Source organism: Pelophylax lessonae (genome assembly GCF_965119305.1).
Source record: "Pelophylax lessonae genome assembly, chromosome: 2".
NCBI classification, from domain to species: Eukaryota; Metazoa; Chordata; class Amphibia; order Anura; family Ranidae; genus Pelophylax; species Pelophylax lessonae.
Window position 1 is genome coordinate 114520673 of NC_138769.1, and position 23971 is coordinate 114544643.

At 44.1% G+C, this 23971-nt stretch overlaps 1 protein-coding gene across 1 annotated transcript in view; it reads right to left on the bottom strand.

Moving 5' to 3' along the window:
• Positions 1-3246: 3246 nt before the first annotated feature.
• SPATA22 (spermatogenesis associated 22) overlaps positions 3247-23971 on the bottom strand; it is a gene marked incomplete at both ends in the record, with an annotated part of 38373 nt that continues 17648 nt past the window's right edge. The window contains 4 exons of the mRNA XM_082247972.1: positions 3247-3438; positions 11563-11660; positions 14371-14500; positions 17857-18175. Coding sequence (XP_082104098.1) covers positions 3247-3438; positions 11563-11660; positions 14371-14500; positions 17857-18175 — 739 coding nt within the window. The remainder of the gene's footprint in view (positions 3439-11562; positions 11661-14370; positions 14501-17856; positions 18176-23971) is intronic.

The window sequence follows — 23971 nt, forward strand, 5'->3', positions numbered from 1 at the left end:
AAGATATGGAGCAGTACCCGTCGATGAACGAAAGAAAAAAATGCTTTTTTGCACAATTTTCTTTGCATGTGATTGGGTACCCTTTGCAAAGTGAAGCCTTACGTCATTTACTAAGCTCTGGAGCAACTGCACTTGCAGAGGGCAACTGCACTTTGCAAAGTGCACAGTGTATTTGTCTTTAGTAAATCAACCCCTATGTGTCACTGTATACAGTGCCTTGCAAAAGTATTCGGCCCCCTTGAACTTTGCGACCTTTTGTCACATTTCAGGCTTCAAAACATAAAGATATAAAATTTTAATTTTTTGTTAAGAATCATCAACAAGTGGGACACAATCATGAAGTGGAACAAAATTTATTGGATATTTCAAACTTTTCTAACAAATAAAAAACTGAAAAATTGGGCGTGCAAAATTATTCAGCCCCTTTACTTTCAGTTAGGCAAACTCTCTCCAGAAGTTCAGTGAGGATCTCTGAATGATCCAATGTTGACCTAAATGACTAATGATGATAAATAGAATCCATCTGTGTGTAATCAAGTCTCCGTATAAATGCAGCTGCACTGTAATAGTCTCAGAGGTCCGTTTAAAGCGCAGAGAGCATCATGAAGAACAAGGAACACACCAGGCAGGTCCGAGATACTGTTTTGGAGAAGTTTAAAGCCGGATTTGGATACAAAAAGATTTCCCAAGCTTTAAACATCCCAAGGAGCACTGTGCAAGCGATAATATTGAAATGGAAGGAGTATCAGACCACTGCAAATCTACAAAGACCTGGCCGTCCCTCTAAACTTTCAGCTCATACAAAGAGAAGACTGATCAGAGATGCAACCAAGAGGCCTATGATCACTCTGGATGAACTGCAGAGATCTACAGCTAAGGTGGGAGACTCTGTCCATAGGACAACAATCAGTCGTATACTGCACAAATCTGGCCTTTATGGAAGGGTGGCAAGAAGAAAGCCATTTCTTAAAGATATCCATAAAAAGTGTTGTTTAAAGTTTGCCACAAGCCACCTGAGAGACACATCAAACATGTGGAAGAAGGTGCTCTGGTCAGATGAAAGAAAAATCAAACTTTTTGGCAACAATGCAAAACGTTATGTTTGGCGTAAAAGCAACACAGCTCATCACCCTGAACACACCATCCCCACTGTCAAACATGGTGGTGGCAGCATCATGGTTTGGGCCTGCTTTTCTTCAGCAGGGACAGGGAAGATGGTTAAAATTGATGGGAAGATGGATGGAGACAAATACAGGACCATTCTGGAAGAAAACCTGATGGAGTCTGCAAAAGACCTGAGACTGGGACGGAGATTTGTCTTCCAACAAGACAATGATCCAAAACATTAAAGCAAAATCTACAATGGAATGGTTCACAAATAAACATATCCAGGTGTAAGAATGGCCAAGTCAAAGTCCAGACCTGAATCCAATCGAGAATCTGTGGAAAGAACTGAAAACTGCTGTTCACAAACGCTCTCCATCCAACCTCACTGAGCTCGAGCTGTTTTGCAAGGAGGAATGGGCAAAAATTTCAGTCTCTCAATGTGCAAAACTGATAGAGACATACCCCAAGCGACTTACAGATGTAATCGCAGCAAAAGGTGGCGCTACAAAGTATTAACTTAAGGGGGCTGAATAATTTTGCACGCCCAATTTTTCAGCTTTTAATTTGTTAAAAAAAGTTTGAAATATCCAATAAATTTCGTTCCACTTAATGATTGTGTCCCACTTGTTGATTCTTCACAAAAAATGACAGTTTTATATCTTTATGTTTGAAGCCTGAAATGTGGCAAAAGGCCGCAAAGTTCAACGGGGCCGAATGCTTTCGCAAGGCACTGTATATAGACTTTTAGTAGAGTTTAGGAGCTGCCATATTTAGGTGAGCTTCAACCTTCCTCTCCTGAAAGCAGAACAATCACGTTCAGGATAGGAATGTTTTGACCGTTGTTCACGGGAAACCGTAAAGCACGGCAAAGCGGTGCCGTGTTTTCTCACATCCATTGTAAATGTAGGCCGGTTTACATGAAGCCGTAAAGTTGACCACCAGAGTAGTTTAAAAAAATCCTTTGCTGCCCTGGCAGCCGGTTTCGTTCCTCCACTTCAAATATGTTTACAGGACTTCATGTACAAAATACATTTCCTGTGGGTCTCATGCTCTGTACTTCTGACTTTCCTCTCCTAGGAAGGATGTTCCCTCCCCTTCCTGAAGCCTCCTGGGATACATCCTTTTATGCATCCTAGGAGGCTTCGGGACAATCTCAGGTACACTTTGTATGCACTGGGCAATATCAGGCACACTGTGCATGTGAAGGGGTGCTTCATCAGGGGTCCAAGTGCAAGCATCTGAAAGAGACCTGACCTCCTGATGACATTAGTATAGAAGCCTGCAGAGCTGGATCTGGCGTGTGGTGGCAGAGCAACATTCTACAATAGACAACACCGGATCTACTGGGCATGTGTGTTTGTTTTTTTGAACGGTCAAGGTAAGAGGGGCCAAAAAAATAAAAGCCTAAGGCCTCTTTCTCACGGCCGTTCAGTTTTTTTGTTCCACTCTGGTGCTTTTTTTTTTGCACGACACGGATGACACTTGTGTCATCCGCTCTGTATGTCCGCATATCATCCCATCCGTTTGCGGATGATATACGGACATAATGTATGTCTATGGGCATTGCGGATGTCAGCGGATGACACCGCTGACATCCGATTTTGCATCCGTTCCGTTTTTTAAACGGAACAAAAATAAGGTTCTGTTCCGTTACAAAAAAACGGAACAGAACTGAAAGGACGAAAATCGTATGTCAGCGGATGGTTATCCGCTGACATCCGCAATGCCATTATGTCCATATATCATAAGCAAAAAAATAGGATGATATACGGACATGCGGAACGCCCGTGTGAAAGAGCCCTAAATGTGGAGGAGTGAAGTTCTTCTTTAAATAAAAAATACAAAAAGTAAACAAAAATATTTATAGAGATAATACAGCTATATTAAATATACTGTAAATAATTATATAGCCTTAAGAATAGCTAAGCTCATATAATGGAACATCATATATTTATTTTTCCAAAAACTGACATTACGCTATTAATAAAGCATTAATAATGGGTATACCATTTATACAAATTTGGCTCTTGTGACATGACATACAATGTAAAATGTATTTTTTTTCTCAGACAAAATAAAGAATTTTATTTTTAACGTAAATATTTCATTAACATTCAGGTAAACATATCCAAATAAGGTCTACTTTTTATTCATTGTCCTAATGTATTGCTCCATCTCATTACTGGAAGCGGTGACAAACTCTGTAAAGGTCTGTTGCTCTGCTGTTGATGCAGGCCTCACAGAAACACACTTCAGCAGGTTTTTTTCTTTATCATAGTTCCCCATGACTCTATGAACTCGACCTCTAATTAGTCTTGGTAAATCTCGGTCCTAAGCAAAAACATACTCAAGCTATTAAACATACTATATAGTTTTTATGTGTTTATATCTAAGTGCAGCTTCTACAATATTACTATAACTATAGTCTTAGAAACCCTACAACCCTTAGAACCACCAATGAAAACAAAAGCTAAAATTATGTTATTGCTATTTTAAACTTAAATATTATATAAAGGTTTCTGGTTCACACCAGTAAGTATACAATAAAGCACCTTATGCCATTCATTTATCAGAATCTGCTGGATAGAGATCTGCTCTTTTAGTTCTTAGTTCTGCTCCCTGAATATCACCAATACAAGCCAATTTCACTTTTTCTGTTAGATTTTGTTTCATATTATGGAGAATTTGTCATAGGGGCAAAGACTCTGAGGTAAGTAGAAAGGAGGAAGTGACATCTACCACTAGAATCTTGAAAAGGACTGATTAACTCTTCAGTATACTGTATGCAAAATACTAAAATGCTGACCTTTTAAAACAGCTGTAGTATACAAGATGAAATGCTGGATAATTACAATGATTTTGGATAATTAAAATGATTTTTTTTTTTTGTAGCAAGCACTCCTTTTTCTTACACTTCTTTTTATAAGTATTTTATTGAGCTTTTCTAAAAAAAAAATTTTGTACCCTGGGGGACCCCTTAAATTAATTTTCAGGAACCCCTGCACAAAAAAATTATACCCAGTGGGTTAACTAGTTGGGGCTGATTATTTTTTAACCGTAGGCTTATTGTGAGTACTAATCTTGAAACAAAAAATATTAATATACAAGAAGAAATGGAGACTGAAAATTGTAGTGAACCATTGGTAGCTAATGGACAATTTGGAGGAAAAATGTCCCTTATTGTGATTGGAATGATGAATGCCCCTTACACTGAAAGTCATTGGAAAGAATACTCTATCACTTGAATGGTAGTAGAAAGGATACCTCTTAAATTGGTGGTCAGTGGAAAAAGCTTTTACATTTGTGATCACTGGGAAGAATGGCCTCTTACAGACAAGCTAAAAAAAATGTTGGTGTCTGTGGATACTTAAAGGTGACAAAAGTAGACTATACCTTCATCACGTGCTGTTGGCTTTGACGAACAATGGGGAGGGAACTATGAGGGTGAAAGATCAACGCACCCAAGCAAATGTCACTTTTTTTTAACCCCCCTAGTGACCTCTCATGAGGCCCTGGATAAAAACATTGGATTTTTGACTTAAAAAAATAAAATCGATTTCTCTGATGTTTATTGACGGACACAGCTTCTGGTATTCATAATCATTGGGTTATACTGCCCCCTACAGGAGTAAGACACTAGGCAGAAAATAACTCTGACTACACCCATGGGCAGTCCCAGGGGGTATACTCCCTCTTTCTGATATAGCCACCCAGTTTTGTTACAAGCAGTGTCAGGAGAATTATAACTCCACAGAGGGGTGGGTGCTGTGTCCGTCAATGAACATCAGAGAAAAGGATTTTATGGTAAGTCAAAAATCCCATTTTCTCTTTCGTTCATTGATGGACACAGCTTCTGGTATTCATAACCATTCTGACGTCCCAAAGCAGTGTTAAACATGAGGGGTGGGAACAACAAAAAAATCCCAATGCTAAACATTAGCCAACCAGGCAACAGGAGCTCAACCAAACAACTGGAGCCCACCTGAAAAACAATACACCCTCAAAAGGATCAAGTCCTCTTAAAGCTTGCAGCCAAAAGAAGCATCCGCAGATGCCAACACATCCACTTTATAGAACTTAGTGAAAGTATGCACCCACTTTGCAAACCTACGTCACTGACGACTGATGACGGAAAGCCCAGGAGGCACTGAGCGCCCGAGTAGAGTGCGCCTTGACAGGCAAAGGAGGAACCTGACCCTTAATGGAATAGGCCTGAATCACCCTCTGTCTGATTCATCCAGAAATGGTTGCAGAGGAAGCAGACAACCCTTTCCGAGGTCCATCCGTCAGCACAAATAGTGAATCTGACTTCCTAATTGCCCGAACCACATCCAAGGCATGCAAGGCATGTTCCTTAGGATGTTTAGGTCTGGGACAGAGGGAAGGCAACACAATGTCCTCATTCAAATGAAAATCAGAGACCACCTTATGAAGGAACGACGGACAGGGGCGAAGAACCACCTTATCCCTGTGGATCACCAGGTAGGGTGCACGACAGAACAACGCTACCAGTTCCGACACCCTGCACGCAGCCACCAAAAAGGTCACTTTCTGAGACAGCGTAATCAGGGGAATCTCCCGAAGATTCTCAAAGGGAGAACCAAAGTACCAAATTGAGGTCCCAAGGTGGCAATGGAGACTGCACTGGAGGGACCAAGTGCCGAACAACCTGAAGAAAGGTACGCACCAGAGAGTGTGGAAGAAGACCGCCAAGGCAGACACCTGGCCCTTGATAGTACTCAAGGCAAACCTCTGTTCAACCCCCCTTTGAAGGAAGTTCAAAATCTAAGCCACTGAAAAAATGAGCGAGGAGAAACCCCAAAGGATTCACACCACGCAATGTACGTCTTCCACGTACAATAGTAGATGTTCCAAGAAGTAGATTTCCTAACCTTTAACAGCATAGGAATCACTAATTCAGACAACCCCCTATCCTTCAGCACCTGGCTTTCAACAGCCAAGCCGTCAAAGCCAGCGACTGCAAAGCAGGATGGAAGATTGGCCCTTGGGACAGCAGATCCTCCCTGAGAGGAAGCCTCAAAAGAAGCTCCAGGTTGGCGTACCAGTGCCGGCGAGTCCATTCCGGGGCCACTAAAATGACCGGAATCCCTTCTGCCTCGATCCTGTGTAGAAGTCTTGGGAGGAGCTTGAGAGGAGAGAGGGTGTAAATCAGACGATACCGACCCCACGAGGCCATCAGCGCGTCTGTGGCGTCTGCCAGAGAATCCCGTGACCGAGCCACAAACCTCCGTACCTTTCTGTTGAGCTGAGACGCCAACAGATCCACCTCGTGGGTGTCCTACCAGAGATACAACTGATAAAACACCTCCGGATGAAGAGACCATTCCCTCTGGTCTAACACCAATCCACCTGCCAGTTTTCCACTCCGGGAAAGTGAACGGCGGAGAGGGCTGGAATGAACCGTTCTGCCCACCTGAGAATGCCGGCTACCTCCAGATCTGCCAGGACACTCCTTGTGCCTCCTTGGTGATTGACATAAGCCACAGCCTGTGACAGTGGCATTGTCTGACTGAATGCGCACTGGACAGCCTTGGAGATGATCCATCCAATGTTCCAGGCACAGTCTGATAGCTTGTAACTCCAGGACATTGATCGGTAGTCTGGATTCTTCCAGGGTCCAGACACCCTGAACAGAACTTCTGCCACGGACGCCTCCCCACCCAGACAAGCTGGCATCCATGGTGACCACTGTCCAATACAAGGGTAGGAACAATTTGCCCTGCTGGAGAGCAGGATAACAGAGCCACCAAATCAGGGACTCTCTCGTACCCCGGCTCAGCTGGATTTGGTTGTCCAGAGACTGCGGATTCTTGTCCCAAGCGATGAGAATCTCCAGTTGCAGGGACCTCGTAAACCTCGGGAACTGCGCAAAGTGGACCGCCTCGAAGGTTGACACCATCAGGCCCAGAACCTGCATACAAGTCTGGAAGGATGACCATCTGCTGGTTAGCAGGAGACGAACTGCAACCTGCAGTGTCTGAAGTTTGTTGGGAGGAAGAAATACTCTGGCTAAGGCCGAGTCCAGAGTCAGCCCCAGATAGTCTAGTTTCGTAGAAGGGACCAAGGTTGACTTGACTTGACTAAAGATTCAGAATCCAGCCAAACTTCTTCAGAGTTCGTATAGTGATCTCCGGGTTTTCTGCCAGCGCAGCAGAAGACTCTGCTCGTCTAAATAGCCCAGGATTGCGATCCCCCGCTGGCGTAACATTGCAAGTACTTGGCCAACACTTCAGTGAAAACCCGGGGAGCGAAGGCAGGACCAAAAGGGAACGCCACAAACTGATTAAGTCAGTGGCGTACCAATGGGGGGGGTGCCACGCACGGGGGGTGTCAGGCCGCTCAGGGGTGCACGCGGTCGGGCCGGCACGCATCTCCCTGTGAAGGCATAGCAGCTCCTTCAGTCAGCGGCGCGCTGCTCACAGGAGGCGGGAAGAAAGAAGGTAAGTGCTGTGTGCTGGATAGGAGAAGCGGCCGGGACAGCTGCACAAAGAGGAATTGATCTTCTTTTGATATATCTCCTGCGTCCGTTGAATGACTGATTCTCCTCCTCTCCCTCCTGCAGGCATTCAACAGACGCAGGAGATATATGGAAAGATCAATTCCTCTTTATGCAGCTGTCCCACCGCCCCAATATACAAATACCTTTGCCGGCCCCCCTTGTGCACCCTGGCTCCCCCCCCCCTCAGTGATCTCCAGTTCCCCCAGTGCTCTCTACCCCCCTGTGCACCCTGGCTCCCCCCCTCAGTGATCTCCAGTTCCCCTCAGTGCTCTCCACCCCCCTGTGCACCCTGCCCCCCCCTTAGTGATCTCCAGTTCCCCCCCAGTGCTCTCCACCCCCCTGTGCACCCTGGCTCCCCCCCTCAATGATCTCCAGTTCCCCCCAGTGCTCTCCACCCTCCTGTGCACCCTGGCTCCCCCCTCAGTGATCTCCAGTTCCCCCCAGTGCTCTCCACCCTCCTGTGCACCCTGGCTCCCCCCTCAGTGATCTCCAGTTCCCCCCCCAGTGCTCTCCACCCCCTGTGTACCCTGACTCCCCCCCCTCAGTGATCTCCAGTCCCCCCCCCAGTGCTCTCCACCCCCTGTGCATCCTGGCTCCCCCTCTCAGTGATCTCCAGTCCCCCCCAGTGCTCTCCACCCCCCTGTGCACCCTGGCTCCCCCCCTCAGTGATCTACAGTCCCCCCAGTGCTCTCCACCCCCCTGTGCATCATGGCTCCCCCCTCAGTGATCTCCAGCCCCCCCCCCCAGTGCTCTCCATCCCCCTGTGCACCCTGCCCCCCCCCCCTCAGTGATCTCCAGTCCCCCCTCCCAGTGCTCTCCACCCCCCTGTGCACCCTGGCTCCCCCCCTCAGGGATCTCCAGTTCCCCCCCAGTTCTCTCCAGTCCCCCCTGTGCTCTCCAGCACCCCCGCCCCAGTGCTCTCCACCCCTCACACTTTCCAACCCCCCCCCCCCTTAATTCTCTCCAGTGCTCTCTGCTTCCTCTGTGCTCTCCGGCCCCGCTAGTGCTCTTCTATCTTCTATCATGTCTGCAGTCTCTGACCATCTCTTGTATCATGTCCGCAGTCTCTGACCATCTCTTGTATCATGTCTGCAGTCTCTGACCATCTCTTGTATCATGTCTGCAGTCTCTGACCATCTCTTGTATCATGTCTGCAGTCTCTGACCATCTCTTGTATCATGTCTGCAGTCTCTGACCATCTCTTGTATCATGTCTGCAGTCTCTGACCATCTCTTGTATCATGTTTGCAGTCTCTGACCATCTCTTGTATCATGTTTGCAGTCTCTGACCATCTCTTGTATCATGTTTGCAGTCTCTGACAATCTCTTGTATCACATCCTCAGTCTCTGACAATCTCTGGTATCATGTCTGCAGTCTGACCATCTCTTGTATCATGTCTGCAGGGAGGGGGGGGGACAGACTGCAAGGGGCACTGTGATGGGGGGCTGTGAAATATGTTCAATAAATACTCTTGAAAACATTACAAATTTTTGTGGGTGTTTTTACATTTTAAAGGGGGGGGTGCCAGATATAGGATCTGCCCCGGGTGCCAAATGCTCTAGGTACGCCACTGGATAAAGTACCTGTCCCTCTGCAAAGCAGAGGAAGTGTTGGTGACCGACACATATTGGAATGTGAAGGTAGGCATCTTTGATGTCTATGGAGGCAAGAAAATCCCCCTGAAGCAAGGAAGCCACCACTGTGCAAATGACTCCATCCTGAACTTCTGCACCCGCATAAAGCAGTTCAGTGCCTTGAGGTCCAGGATTGGACACACCTTGCCCTCCTTCCTGGGAACTGTAAACAGGTTAGAGTAAAACTCCTGAAAACGTTCCGCAATCAGAACCAGAACAATCACCCCTTGAAGCAAAAGATCTTGCACTGCCCCAAAGAGGGCCTGTAAGCAGACTGGAGACAGTCGCATGTTGGAAGGTAAGAATCTTTCCGGAGGGCGAGCATGAAACTCGATCTTGTATCTGGATCATATGACTTTGTGTACCCACTTGTCTTGTACCAGGGAAGTCCATGGGTCCAGGAACCAGCTAAGACATCCCCCCATCCAGATACGGGTGAGGGGGCACCTTCATGCTGAGGGAGCCTTGTCTGTGGCTCTGGAGAAGTCTGCTCTCGACTTCCAGACCAAGTTCGCTTGGATCCACCAGACGGAGCCCTGAAAGGTTTCGATCCCATGTCAGTCGATCCTGAGGGACGAAAAAACTTCTTATGAGCCGAAAAGGAGGGCCCACATCTGGAATGAGGGTCCTTGCCCTTAGTAGCCTGTGGAAGAAAGGTACTCTTCCGCCCTGTGAGATCCTTAATGATGTCATCCAGGGTTGCTCCAAACAGGTGATCTCTTTGTAAAGGAAGAACAGCCAGGGCTTTTTTAGGAGTCAGACCAGCATTTTAGCCAAAGGACAAGCTGAAGGATCACTGCTGAAACAGAGAGCTAAGCCACTAGGGGAGCCGCATCCAACGATGCATCACAGATAAACTGCAGCCCCTGGACCAGCTGGTCCGCCAGCTCAGCAAAGGCACGTGGGAACTGTTCTCCCTCCAGGTCATGGCGTAAAAGCTTAGCCCACTCAGTCAGAGTTTGTGACACCAGGGCAATGGTGAACACCGGCCTCAATGCCGCGCCAGCCAGTGTGAACATAGTGCGGGCCACAGCCTCCACTTTTTTGTCAGCCGGGTCCCTAAGGGCCGGAGACTCTTCAACCAGAATCATGGTTGATTTGTTTAACCTGGAAACCAATGGAACAGACCACTTCTTGGAAAGGGACTATTCATAGGGGTATTGCCTAGCAAACCACTTAGGAACCTCAAGGGGATGCCCGAAAGCCACCTTCACCTGGGACACAAAGGACTCCAGGACCTCCGTCAGTGCATGGATGGATGGTTGGGACCCGGAGGGCTCCGCAGTCTCAGAGAGGGGATCAGGTGGGGAAATGTGCTCCAAAGACTCCATTAGCCACCAAGGGGACCCACAGGCAACAAAAGTGAGTACAGCCCTAAGAGAAAATGTGCAAATTGGTCTAATTTGCCTTTTTCCCTCCCTGGTATCAAGTGACTCATTAGTGTGGAGAAGGTGGAGGAGAAGGTGGAGGAGCGCAAGGTCTCTAAAATCCACCAGCTCCATGATGTAGTCATGGAGGAGTGGAAGAGGACTCCAGTTGCAACTTGTGAAACTCTGGTGAACTCCATGCCCAAGAGGGTTAAGGCAGTGCTGGAAAATAATGGTGGCCACACAAAATATTAACACTTTGGGCCCAAATTAGACATTTTCACTTGGGGGTGTACTCACTTTTGTTGCCAGCGGTTTAGACATTAATGGCTGTGTGTTGAGTTATTTTGGGGGGACAGCAAATTTACACTGTTATACAAGCTGTACACTCACTACTTTACATTGTAGCAAAGTGTAATTTGTTCAGTGTTGTCACATGAAAAGATATAATAAAATATTTACAAAAATGTGAGGGTTGTACTCACTTTTGTGAGATACTGTATATGAAAATACTGAACTTCTTGCATAAATCAAGCTAGCCCTGCCCATTCAATCTTACCTAATAGTAAATGAGCCCAACAGGAACATTAAAGGACTTTGTGGCTCAGAGGTGGGAAGGATGGAGCCAAGCTCAACTTTTACAGGAAAAATTGACATTAAGTTTTTACCCTTGCTTAGGTTTTTCACCATATGTTGCCAATGTTGTCACAGGTTTACTGTGAGAAATTTATATTGCTAATATTTAAACCTGAAAGGTTATGCCCCAGTGACTTTTCTAAACTAGAACAAAGTTTAGGTGTTATCCTATACTCAAGACCTTCTTCCTTTAATTCACATTATAAGATAAAGCAGCGCAATATGGTAATTTCTATCATTTCAAAAAGACAAAACTCACTCAGGAAAGTAATGAACAGCAGGTATTAATGTTACTTACAATTTCATAAAACACACATGGAACGTGGTTCTTGCCCTCTCTCAGAATGAATAATTTTGATCCATGACTACCAGATGTGACAGCAGAATCAAGCACAGCTAGCAAAACAAAAGAGATTTTTCTGGTTACTCCTCAAAAGCATTTTTTATTATATTTCAAGATCTTTTGCTGTTTAATGCCTTTTACATTACTGTTTATTTTTTTTTTTTTTTAGCATGCTACACATGCATCCTTACATATACCATAGGTAGTACAGGCTGAACTGAGCCCCATAGCAGAATTTCACATATATAGTCCACTTTGGAGGTCATAAAGGAAGGATGTGTCACTTAAGCCCCGTACACACGTACCGAATGTCGGCCGAACGATCGGCCGTCTTTTGTCCGGTGCTGTCCTGTCGGCTGAAAACTGCAAAAGACTGCACATGAATTTTGTCGGCCAACAACAGCCGACTGCAGAAGTGATGTCATGTGATGGTTAACTTTCCATGTGTTTTTTCTTCTCTGAGCATGCCCAGTCTTGCTAATCAGCTGTTTGTCGGCCGAAATCTGTACTGACTGGTGAACAATCGGCCGTTCTGGTGTTGGCCAACAAAAATTTTAATGCCTGCACACCCGATTCTGTTCGGCCGAAAATGCGCTGTCGGAAGCATCATACCAACAAGCCTACAATCGGCCGCACGGTCGCCGGCCGAATATTTACGGCCGACATTCGCTACGTGTGTACGGGGCTATATTGTACCAAGGGTGTGTGAATCATGCAAACAACACCAAGTGTTTAGCTTTCTGGCTTTTGACCTTTTTTTTTTTAGCAACAAGGTTTTGAGTATGAGACACCTCAGCTGAATATCCAAACTATAAGTAAGCTAATTATTTTCCTGCTTAGTTCCAATGTCACTAAAGCTGGCCATACATTATACAATGTGCTTATTCAATTTCCTTTAGATTTACCTTCAGCTATTTAGTGCAAAGGCCTGATTGCATACAAATGAAAGCGTTTAAGTTTGGCCTCATATTATATGGTTTTGGTAAATCTAAAGGAAAATTGTACAAGAAAATTGTATAATGTATAGCCAGCCTAAGCAAAGCACAATCAGGCACTTAGAACCATTCTTCACAGAAGTATTGCAACCTTTTAATGCCATGATGTAGAGAGTAAAGCGGAAGGGAGAGAGAACTGTACCCTGTGGAACCCCAATACTGCTGATCACCCTATCTGACACACAGTTTTGCAAACACACATACTGAGGTCTTCCTGTAAGGTAGTCTACAATCCATGACACAAGGGAAAAATCAACCTGTATCACTGCTAGCTTCTCTCCCAAGAGATCCAGCCTGAAAGTATCAAAAGCACTAGAGAACTTAAAAACATGACCCCCACAAGGGCTTGCTGGCTTATACAGGTGTGCATAAATGCGATTTAGTATGAAGTTGATAGTGTCTTCAACACTCAGTCTAGGCTGGTAGGTGAAGCCCCACATGGCTGCGTCATTCATTCACAGAGTACTGTGTATGAATAGCACTCGTTCACACTGAACACGGCTTTGAAATCGTGCGACTTCACCTGCACTAGCACGATTTCAAAGCCGTATTACAGTCAGACTTGGGGGGCGACTTGAAAGACATCCATGAGGGTTCATGCACAGATGTCTATGGAAGTTGCCTCAGAAGTCGCCAAAAGTAGTGCAGAAACTACTTCTGGAAATCGGTGCAGCGCCGCAAAGTTGGAGTCGCACCGATTGGAACGCTCACATTACCAACAGGCGGCAATTTGATCTGTCAAATCGTCCCGAATATGGGCTGAAGAAGGAAGGACATTTAGTATTAGGAGTGGAGGTTACTTGCCTCATCTCTGCTTTCCTACAACTTTGTGCTAAATCTGAGGAAATCAAAGGATTAGGTTTTGCTCTTTTTAGAAACTATTGCAAAATATATAATTCATAGGTATTTTTAGCAGATCACAGCCATTTGTTTATTTATTTTTCATTTTCCATTACAGTTACACAGCTGCTGTGCCTACTCATTTTTTGGTTGTAGGTACCAAGGTTTATTAGTAATAGGTAGTTGGTATATACGGAATGGGTGTGTTAACTATCATAAATAAAGGTAACAAGTTTCAACAACTTTGTAACATATGTAACAAAATGTAATTCCACTTTTGCAGTAAAATTTAGGAAATCCCCATTTCTATGTTTGTTATGTGTTCCCATTCACCATACCTAAAAATAATTTTTATAAAATTACCTTTTCCACTTGTTTCTTTGAAACAGGTATATACATAAGACTGCAAGCTATTCTAAACAATTTCAGAGTGGAGACAGACTGAAATAAACTGCACGAATATACAATGCACCACCCAAGCCTTGTTAGGACAAACAGTGTGCACATATACCATAGTTTACAAATGTTAATAGAGATCTGTCAGCACAGTACAGTGTTGGGTTAACTATGTTAAACAATACTCCCAGCCTCCTCCTGCAAAGCAAGAAAAAAGGTAAACAACAATTTTTAAATATTTTGCTATGTGAATGTGAACATGTAACTTTTTTTTTTTTTATGTTGATTTACTAAAACTGGAGGTGCAGCTCTGCATAGAAACCAATCAGCTTCCAGGTTTGTTTGTCAAAGCTTAATTGAACAAGCTGACATTAGAAGCTGATTGGCTAACATGCACAGCTGCACCAGATTTTGCACAGTTTTGGAAATCATCACCAATGGGTGATATCCCAGGTTGGCTCTAAAAATTAAAATACACTTTAGGCATGGATTTTACAACCATAGTTGTGTTTTAATTTACTATTATACATACCTAATATCTCAAACAGTAATGGAGTTTGATCTGTGTACTGACTCCAGTGCTTCATGCTTTCAATTGATGCAGTTATGATTCTTAAAGTATTACGTTTTTCTTTTAGAGTAATTTGATAAAGTGGTATAGCCTTTAAAAATATATAGTATTATACAATCTGTTAAAATCACTAAGAAATATAAAATATGCAACAACACATCATTTCATCCTATTACTCCATCTCATCATCAAGTGTTAGAGAGCCATAGGCTCAACCGTAAAGGACAATTGCATATGTTAGTTTTTACCTTTGCAGGGTTATTAACATGTGCTTTCCCACATACCCAATGCTACACATGCGACAGGAGCATACGCTAGTCACATATACGTTATACATATATATATATATATATATATATATACATATATACACAGTATATACACAGTACAGACCAAAAGTTTGGACACACCTTCTCATTCAAAGAGTTTTCTTTATTTTCATGACTATGAAAATTGTAGAGTCACACTTCAAGAGGTAGTTCACCTGAAATGATCTTCCAACAGTCTTGAAGGAGTTCCCAGAGATGCTTAGCACTTGTTGGCCCTTTTGCCTTCACTCTGCGGTCCAGCTCACCCCAAACCATCTCGATTGGGTTCAGGTCCGGTGACTGTGGAGGCCAGGTCATCTGGCGCAGCACCCCATCACTCTCCTTCTTGGTAAAATAGCCCTTACACAACCTGGAGGTGTGTTTGGGGTCATTGTCCTGTTGAAAAATAAATGATGGTCCAACTAAACGCAAACCGAATGGAATAGCATGCCGCTGCAAGATGCTGTGGTAGCCATGCTGGTTCAACATGCCTTCAATTTTTAATAAATCCCCAACAGTGTCACCAGCAAAGCACCCCCACACCATCACACCTCCTCCTCCATGCTTCACGGTGGGAACCAGGCATGTAGAGTCCATCCGTTCACATTTTCTGCGTCGCACAAAGACACGGTGGTTGGAACCAAAGATCTCAAATTTGGACTACTCAGACCAAAGCACAGATTTCCACTGGTCTAATATCCATTCCTTGTGTTCTTTAGCCCAAAAAAGTCTCTTCTGCTTGTTGCCTTTCTTTAGCAGTAGATTCCTAGCAGATATTCTACCATGAAGGCCTGATTCACACAGTCTCCTCTTAAAAGTTGTTCTAGAGATGTGTCTGCTGTTAGAACTCTGTGTGCCATTGACCTGGTCTCTAATCTGAGCTGCTGTTAACCTGCGATTTCTGAGGCTGGTGACTCAGATGAACTTATCCTCCGCAGCAGAGGTGACTCTTGGTCTTCCTTTCCTGGGGCGGTCCGCATGTGAGCCAGTTTCTCTTTGTAGCGCTTGATGGTTTTTGTGACTACACTTGGGGACACTTTCAAAGTTTTCCCAATTTTTCGGACTGACTGACCTTCAGCCAGTGACCAGCAGCCACTCGTTTTCCTGTACTTGGCTGCTTTTTTCTTGCCATAATACAAATTCTAACAGTCTATTCAGTAGGACTATCAGCTGTGTATCCACCTGACTTCTGCACAACACAACTGATGGTCCCAACCCCATTTATAAGGCAAGAAATCACACTTATTAAACCTGACAGGGCACACCTGTGAAGTGAAAACCATTTCAGGTGACTACCTCTTGAAGTGTGACTCTACAATTTTCATAATCATGAAAATAAAGAAAACTCTTTGAATGAGAAGGTGTGTCCAAACTTTTGGTCTGTACTGTATATATATATATATATATATATATATAAATATATAAATTGTGGATCTGTACACAAAACACAAGTTACACACACAGTACATTCCCCATACCACATAAGTCCACTATTTGCTCATCTTTGGAACCAACAGCAGATACAGTACTAATGGATCACTGTCTGTGCTGAATTTCCTGCAGTCCCCTTTGGTGCATTCTAGGGACATGGGGTAGATTATGTATTTGTAAAAAAGGCTGAAGCATACTCAGCACAGACAAGCGGTTGAGGCCCAGTAACATCCTGTTGCAGATTAGTTATTTTATAATTTGTTCATTACAAGTATTTAGCATCAGCAATTTACGCAGCACTTTGCACACTGTACATTCAGTGCCTGCCTTCAGAGTGAAATTACAATCTGTAGTCCCTAGCTCACATACATACACAGCTACACACACATTCATACACACTAAGGTCACTGTTAGACAAGAGCCAATTATCCCATCAGTATGTCTTTGGAATTTGTAAAGAAACTGGAGTACCTTGGGTCAACCAACACAAGCACAGGGAGAACATGCAAACCCCTATTCAGATAGTGTCCTTTTTGGGATATGAACCAGGGACCCCAGTACTGCAAGGTAGAAGTGCTAATCACTAAGACACTAGATAACTGTTTTGGCTTAATTTTGGCTTTAATACTTTTCTTATAAATGGTCTTGTGCTAACTCTATTTTGTGAATGGGAACCATTCTGGCTGTTTAACAGACCATTAATAGACCTAAACGCGATTTGAACCGCATCTGTTTCGCATGACATGTGAACCAAACTGGCTTTCTATGGAGGCGGTTGTGAATGCATCTAAATTACACATCTCATCAGTTTTGAACACAAATTTATTCAGAAAAAAAACAGTCAGGTCTGGTACGGATTTTAAGGGGAATACCACAGCAAATTATTTTTTTAAAAAGGCATGCCCCCCCCCCCCCCCAAAATCCACACCAAACCTTCATCACATCTCACCCTCACATTGTACTCCTACTCATTCACAAAAAAAAAGTGCCAAAAAGAAATAAAGACACAGAGACAGTTTTTCACAATTCTTTTAATACAAAAAACAAAAACAATGTCCCTCAGTGTAGATTCATTGATCAACTGCTATCTGACTGTTCAGCTCCGCCATCTCACAAAGCCCCCCTTGTCCCCCCAAAGCACCCCCCCTATGTTGAGGGCGTGTTCCCTGGTATAGTTCAGGAGGGGGGGCTCTTGCTTGTCCCCCCTCTCCTGGCCTGCCAGGCTGCATGCTGAGATAAGGTCTGGTATGGATTTTGGGGGTAACCCCACGTCATTTATGTTTTAAATTTGGCATGGGGGTTCCCCTCAAGATCCATACTAGACCTGAGGGTCTTATATGGATTTGGGGGGGGACCCCGCGCCATTTAAAAAAAATGTGCATAGGGTTCCCCTTAAAACCCATACCAGACTTGAAAGGGTCTGGTATGGATTGGGGGGGGGGACCCGTTTTATTCCAGCAATGGTTTTTGTAGCATTCAGCTCTTAGACGGTAACCACCAGCATGCTTCTTAACAACCGGCTAATGTAAAAAAGGACGGTGGCTGCCGGCTCCAAAAATTCACATCGGAGCCACATCTAAATGGCAGCTGAACCACTGAACAGCTGCTTTGTAAATTTGCAGTGAAAACTGAGAGGAGATTCACACCGGACATGTGTGAACCTAACCAAAATGAGAAATAGTTATAGCAAAATAATACATTATAGTACCTGCACCATTTCTTCCTCAGGCATGTCGTCAAATGCATCATCTTTTTTCACTTTAGCATTTTTAAAGGTATATGGAGGCTTGAGATTCTTTGATCCAGATGATGTAGAAAAGGGATACTGTAATTTTTTAAAAGATGATGTGGATGTCTGTTTTGAAAGCTGTAGTGGAGAATTAACTTGTGTAGCATAGTTATGATTATTGGCCGGACCTTTTGAACTGTCTGACATTTGCATTTGCCCATAGTGTCTTTTAGGGTAAGGATTCAAATCTTTAGCGGGAGTGCATAAATCCTTTTCATCGCCAAACCAAAAGCTGGACCTGCAAATGTAAAAATGTATATCATTATTTTGATATCTAACAGCAATAAACCATTTCAAAATTTATATCCACAGGTTTAAAGGCTATAGCATGGCTAGAACCATGTTTTTAAAGATAGATTATCCCATGAAAAAAAAAAACAACAACTTTTAATTGGATCAGTCACACACTTCTATCCCGTATATAGGAGGAACTTGGGGGTATGAAGTATGGTAACTAGTGTTACTCATAATGCTACTACCAGCTTTCCAAACCTATCTGTCATTTCCAAATACTGAAAAATTCCTATTGGCCTGTCACTATGATAGGTAGTCAGCCTCACTGACTAATTTCATCTACCATCAGGTGATTTAACACTGGCGAACCAAACTGTAAGAACCCTCCATATATCTACTCCCAACCTTCAGGGGGTTTTTTTGCAAGCAATAAGGGGATACATGAACAGAGAGGAGGGTTCTGTGTTCTGTACTGTACTCCATAAAAAGGATTCTATAAGTAAGTCAAAAATCCCATTTTTGTAATTGTACATTGGAGGACAGGGATGTCCAAAAGCAACATAACCTAGAGATGGGTAATGTGGCAAACAAAAACCAACAGGTCCACAGAACAGAGAGGAGAACTCGAAGTTGACAGCTTGAGGCACCTTACAGATGAAACCGGGGTCAGATAAGCCCTGCACATCCACTTGGCAGAACTTAGAAAATGTATGAACAGAAGACCAGGTGGCAGCCTTACAAATCTGGGAAATAGATGCCTGGTGCTGAAAGTCCCAGGAGGCACCAATGGACCTAGTGCTTCAAGAGAAAAATGAGGAACTCTGTCAATCAGGAAATAGGCCTGAACATTGACCTGTAATATCCACCTATCAATGGTGGAACGAGAGGCAGGCCGTCCCTTGTGAGAGCTTCCCATGAGGACAAAGAGGCAATCGGATTGTATGAACATTGCTGTAGCTGAGAGATAAACCCACACAGCACAAACCACATCCAGACAGTGGAGGGACACCTCTCTGGGATGCTTTGGAAAAGGGCAGAAGGAAGGTAGAACAATGTCCTGATTAAGGTGGATAAAAGAAACCACCCTGTATGAAGGCCTGTATCAGGGAGTGAGAGGCCAGCAGTCACTGAAAAAGGATATTCAGCCTCTTGAGGGTACTCAAGGCCAACTGCAGAACCTATCCCCACTGAAGGATCGCACAGAGTATTGTCTTCAATTGAATTTACTCTGATTTTACTTTCTAAGACAGAAAAGCGTAGGAATCACTAAATCTGACAAGCGCCTGTCCCTCAAGTACTGGGATTCAACAGCCAGGCCATCAAAGGTAGCGACCGAGAAACAAGATTGTGGACTGGCAAAGATTTAGAAGGGCCCATAGAAAGTTTGCCAGAAGTCGGAGCAGGACCATGTACCTCGTTCTTTTGGGCCAGGTAGGGGTGATGAAGATCACCAGAATTCCAACTGTCTAGATCGTGCAAGGTAGCTAAGGAAGAATTTTCAATAGAGGAAATGTGTAGATCAAGTTAAACTGATCCCAAAGAGTCACCAGACATCGATTCAAAAGCCCTGGGGATTTCTGGATGTGGCAAGGAATCTCTTCAGTTTGTTGTTGGACCTGGATGCCAGGAGGTCCACATCCGGTGTTCCCCACATGCGAAAAAGAGCCAAAAACACTTCACGGTGCAAAGACCACTCTCTCAGATCCAGTCATTGATTAAGAAAGTCTGCCTGCCATTTTTTTTTGCTTCTGGGATGTATATGGGAAATAAAGCTGGAATGTCCTGTTTTACACATAATACGGCACCAAAGAGTTATTCCTTTGCAAAGGGCAGTCACTCCAAACTTTTCCTACACACCAGCTCCACCAACCAATACTTAAGTCGCAAGATTCTCCACGTCTGAATAGATAAGAGACTCACCCTGGATATCTGTTCAGGAGCATTACTCAGACAGTCTATTTAGTTTTGCAAGGCCTAGGGAAAAAAATTCCCTAAAAAAAGGGAGATATTAAAACAAGGATAAAATACTACCAGTGTGGAGTCATGAGGGGGAAGCCCACAGTAGGGATGGTAAACTGGTTTACCATAATTTAAAGAGTAACTCCACTTTCGTGGAGACAAAAGTCAGAAAACAAAGAAAGAACAATACAGCGTATACAATTGTGACACAAATCATATTGTAATCGAATGTTATTAAAAATTACCTTTCCTTTTCAATCTGCAGCTGTTGTAACTTTCTGAAAATGTAATGCAACATGGCTACCTGGAGTTGTTCTGTACACAGAATATGTACTGGCCATACCCCAGAAACATCATTTCCTGTGTTATTGGCTCACCAATTTTCCCAGAAGTCTGCCTAAGATACAAGTCAGATTTCTGGCATCCCCTGCAACAAAAATTTAATTTTTGGTGAGATACTTCCAATAGGAACACGTCTAAAGTGATGCAGGCCCAGCAGCTTCCCTCATTAGAGCCCTGCAGCTGCCACAGCTGATAGATAATTATGAAACCACTCCCATTTGACCCACTCAGCACAGAGGCACAGGGGAACAAAAAATGATTTCTTCAGAATAACAAAAGGTAGGAATATGCAACAAAGTTTGTTAAAATCCCTACAACGTACAGAGATCACCCAGAGGGGAATGTTTTTTTCTCAACAAAAGTGGAGTTATGCTTTAAATTCAATTTAAACAGGTGACAGAAGACATTTATCCTCACCTCTCTGTCACGTCTTTGAGTCTTTATGTACTTAAAGTGATTGTAAACCTGAGAAGGAGGGCCCACATCTACTATGAGGTTCCTGCGGATGAAAAGTACCCTTCCCCCTGTGAGACCTTTAATGATGTCATCCAGGATAGCCCCAAATAGGTGATCCCCTAGAAAGGGCAGATCAGCCAAGGCTTTTTTAGAAGTCTGGTCCGCAGACCAGCATTTAAGCCAAAAGACACGTCAAAGAACAGCTGCATCCTCCATCTTCAAGGTCTCACGCACACATACAATCAGTGCTTCCACCAGCGCCTTTTTGTGAGCAGTTGCAGATGTGGAGGAATCATCTTCACTATCTGAGGATTCCGGGCGCGTGGTCGCAGACCCAGCAAGGTGACCCACCTCCACGCTGGCCAAATGAGATTCAGGGTCTGATGAGATAGATGAGGCAGAGGAAGGCAGGAGGCGCTGTTTGCTAGCCCGTCACCCGAAGACCACCTCCACCCAGGACACAAAGAATTCTAGGACCGCCGTCAGTGCATGGATGGATGGGTGAGACCCAGAGGGCCTCGCAGCCTCAGAGAGTGGGTCAGGTGGGGAGATGTGCTCCAAAGACTCTATGAGTCACCAGGGGGACCCGACAAAAAAGTGTAAAACACTGCAAAGGGACAACCCCCACCACGCTGGCAGCACCACCTGGTCACCAGGCACAAGCACTAAGCGATCCTCAGCAGAGAGAGAGAGAGAGAGAACCCCACCAGACTCACCACCTAGCAGAAACAGGCACCTGCAGTGACCAGGATAATCTGCACTCGATGTGTGGCGATCAGGCAGTGAAAAAATCCAGCAGTCAGCACCAGGGGATGAGGAGGGGCTCCCACTGACAAAATCGCCACCCACAGGGCTCCACTGTCATGGCCGCCACTATTTTAAAAGGCTAACCACCGCAAAATGGCCACCAGACTACACAAACATGGCTGCCGTGCAGAGTAACACACAGGCTACAGCTAAATGGCGGCCCTGCATGGCACCACGAAGCCCGCAGGGACCCAGGAAGGATCCCTAGGCCTCAAGGACAGACTCAGGCAGGACGGGGAGCCCTGGCAGGAGCCCCCACCAGGTACAAATCCCCCCCTGCACAGCCGTTTGTCCAGTCGCTGCCGCCACAGCCCCCCCCCCCCGCGGCCCCCATCGCCAGCACAGCGCCCTGCCCCCCACCGCAGGAGGTGGATAAGACCACCCACACAGCCCAAGCATAATTGGAGGGGAAATAGGTTGGGGGACAGATGAAAGGGGGGTGCCTGACGGGAAGGAGGGGAACCCATGGGTCGGACCGTCCCAAGGAGGGGCCCACGTCCACCCCAAAACCCTCCAGAGGGAGAGGAGGACAACTACTCACCATACCAGGAACCAGGCGGGCACCGCTCCAGACAGAACCCCTCATCATCGAAATGGGGGGGCTGTCAGCCAAGAGGAACGCTGGGACTTGGGCCGAGTCCCGGTCATATGTGAGGCGTTTAACTCGCAGGCCAGGGTCGCGGCTGACCTAGCACGGAGCTGGCCAGACTGGGGTGACCACTGGATCTAGATTATCCAGCCTGTCGCCCAGTCCAGCAGTTGACTGTAGATTGACAGGAAAAAAAGAGTAGAAAAAATTTCTATCTAAAAAAAAAAAAAAGCCAGGGCCAGAGATCCCAGCAAGGAACTAGGTCCTTACTTCTGACTAGGCAGAAAAAAAGGTCTTTATAATGTTTTTTTATGTATATATACACTGATGTTTTGCTTTTCATTTCTATTTTAAATTGAATGGGCTGTTTTACCTTGTAAAACAGCCCATTTTTACCTTTAGCCCATTTGTGTACTTTAAACTGTGTTTCTATCTTTTTTCCAGACGTTCCAACAACTTAAAATGCACTTTTGAAAATATCCTAGTATAATTTTAAAGAAAAACAAGGGGCATTGGGTGTATACCATTGTTTAAAAAAGGCTTACAGCACAGGATGTGAACCTGTAGGCTTCATGTAAAAAAATAGAGATTTGACCATCATCATTATTGTAGGATGGAGGACACTAACAAGGAAAGTATTTATTCAATTTAATGTAAAGGCCACTAAAGTAAAAACAACTACTGTAATCAATGTGATCTTGTAGGACCAGATTCAGATTATACTTTATGGATATATGAGTTGATTCAGATCATACTTTATGGATATATGAGTTGTTAATAAGAAAAAATTAAGGATGCCAAATTAGTTGTATAAAATTAGAACCGTGTTTTGTGTAACACTTCAATTTGCTATTCACAAAACCAACAAGCGTGGTGCCACAACTCTGACCTAGATGAATCCACATGCACTTGTGGTAATACCTTAAAGGTTGTAAAAGCTAACCAGACTAAGAACAGCATGTTTTCTAGAGCACCAGTAAATATGACATACCTTGAAAAGCATTCAATCTAAAAAATATAGGAGAATTAGCCAGTGCGTAATTTTGCATGACAAACAAGGTTAGTTATTGATTATATAGTTTGTGTATAGATATATTCATAAAAGATTCAGAAGAAAAGCACGTAGTAAGTTAATTTTAAAAGGACATTTATTCTAATAATGTGCAGAAATGAAAGACCAATGCAAAACTCAAATGTAAAATGCATTCCCAATAAAACGATAAATAGAATTTACAAAATTTGCTGTGAGGAAACATTAATCTACATTATTGCCAAATTTAGCCTACAACAAACTTCACAACAAATAATGAGCATTAAAACACAATTGTACTTCACACTATAATAAAAATATAACATAAAACATAATTTAACAAATGTTCTTACCTATAGTCTACTTTTTTTGCTGCATTGACAGCCTGGTAAGTTCTGCTTCCCCACATGGAATCTGAATGGAAACATAAAAATAATTAAAAATGCAATTTCAATCAAAAACTAACTAAGCTAAAATCTACTCCCACCCCAATTCTAAGCTTATTATATCTACCCTGTAAAAGGAAAGATGCCGATATTTACTTATTCTGAAGTCGCTCCGGTTCGGTCACATGATCTTTCCGGTGGTGCCAGCTTCAGTGAGGAGGAGAGAGCAGA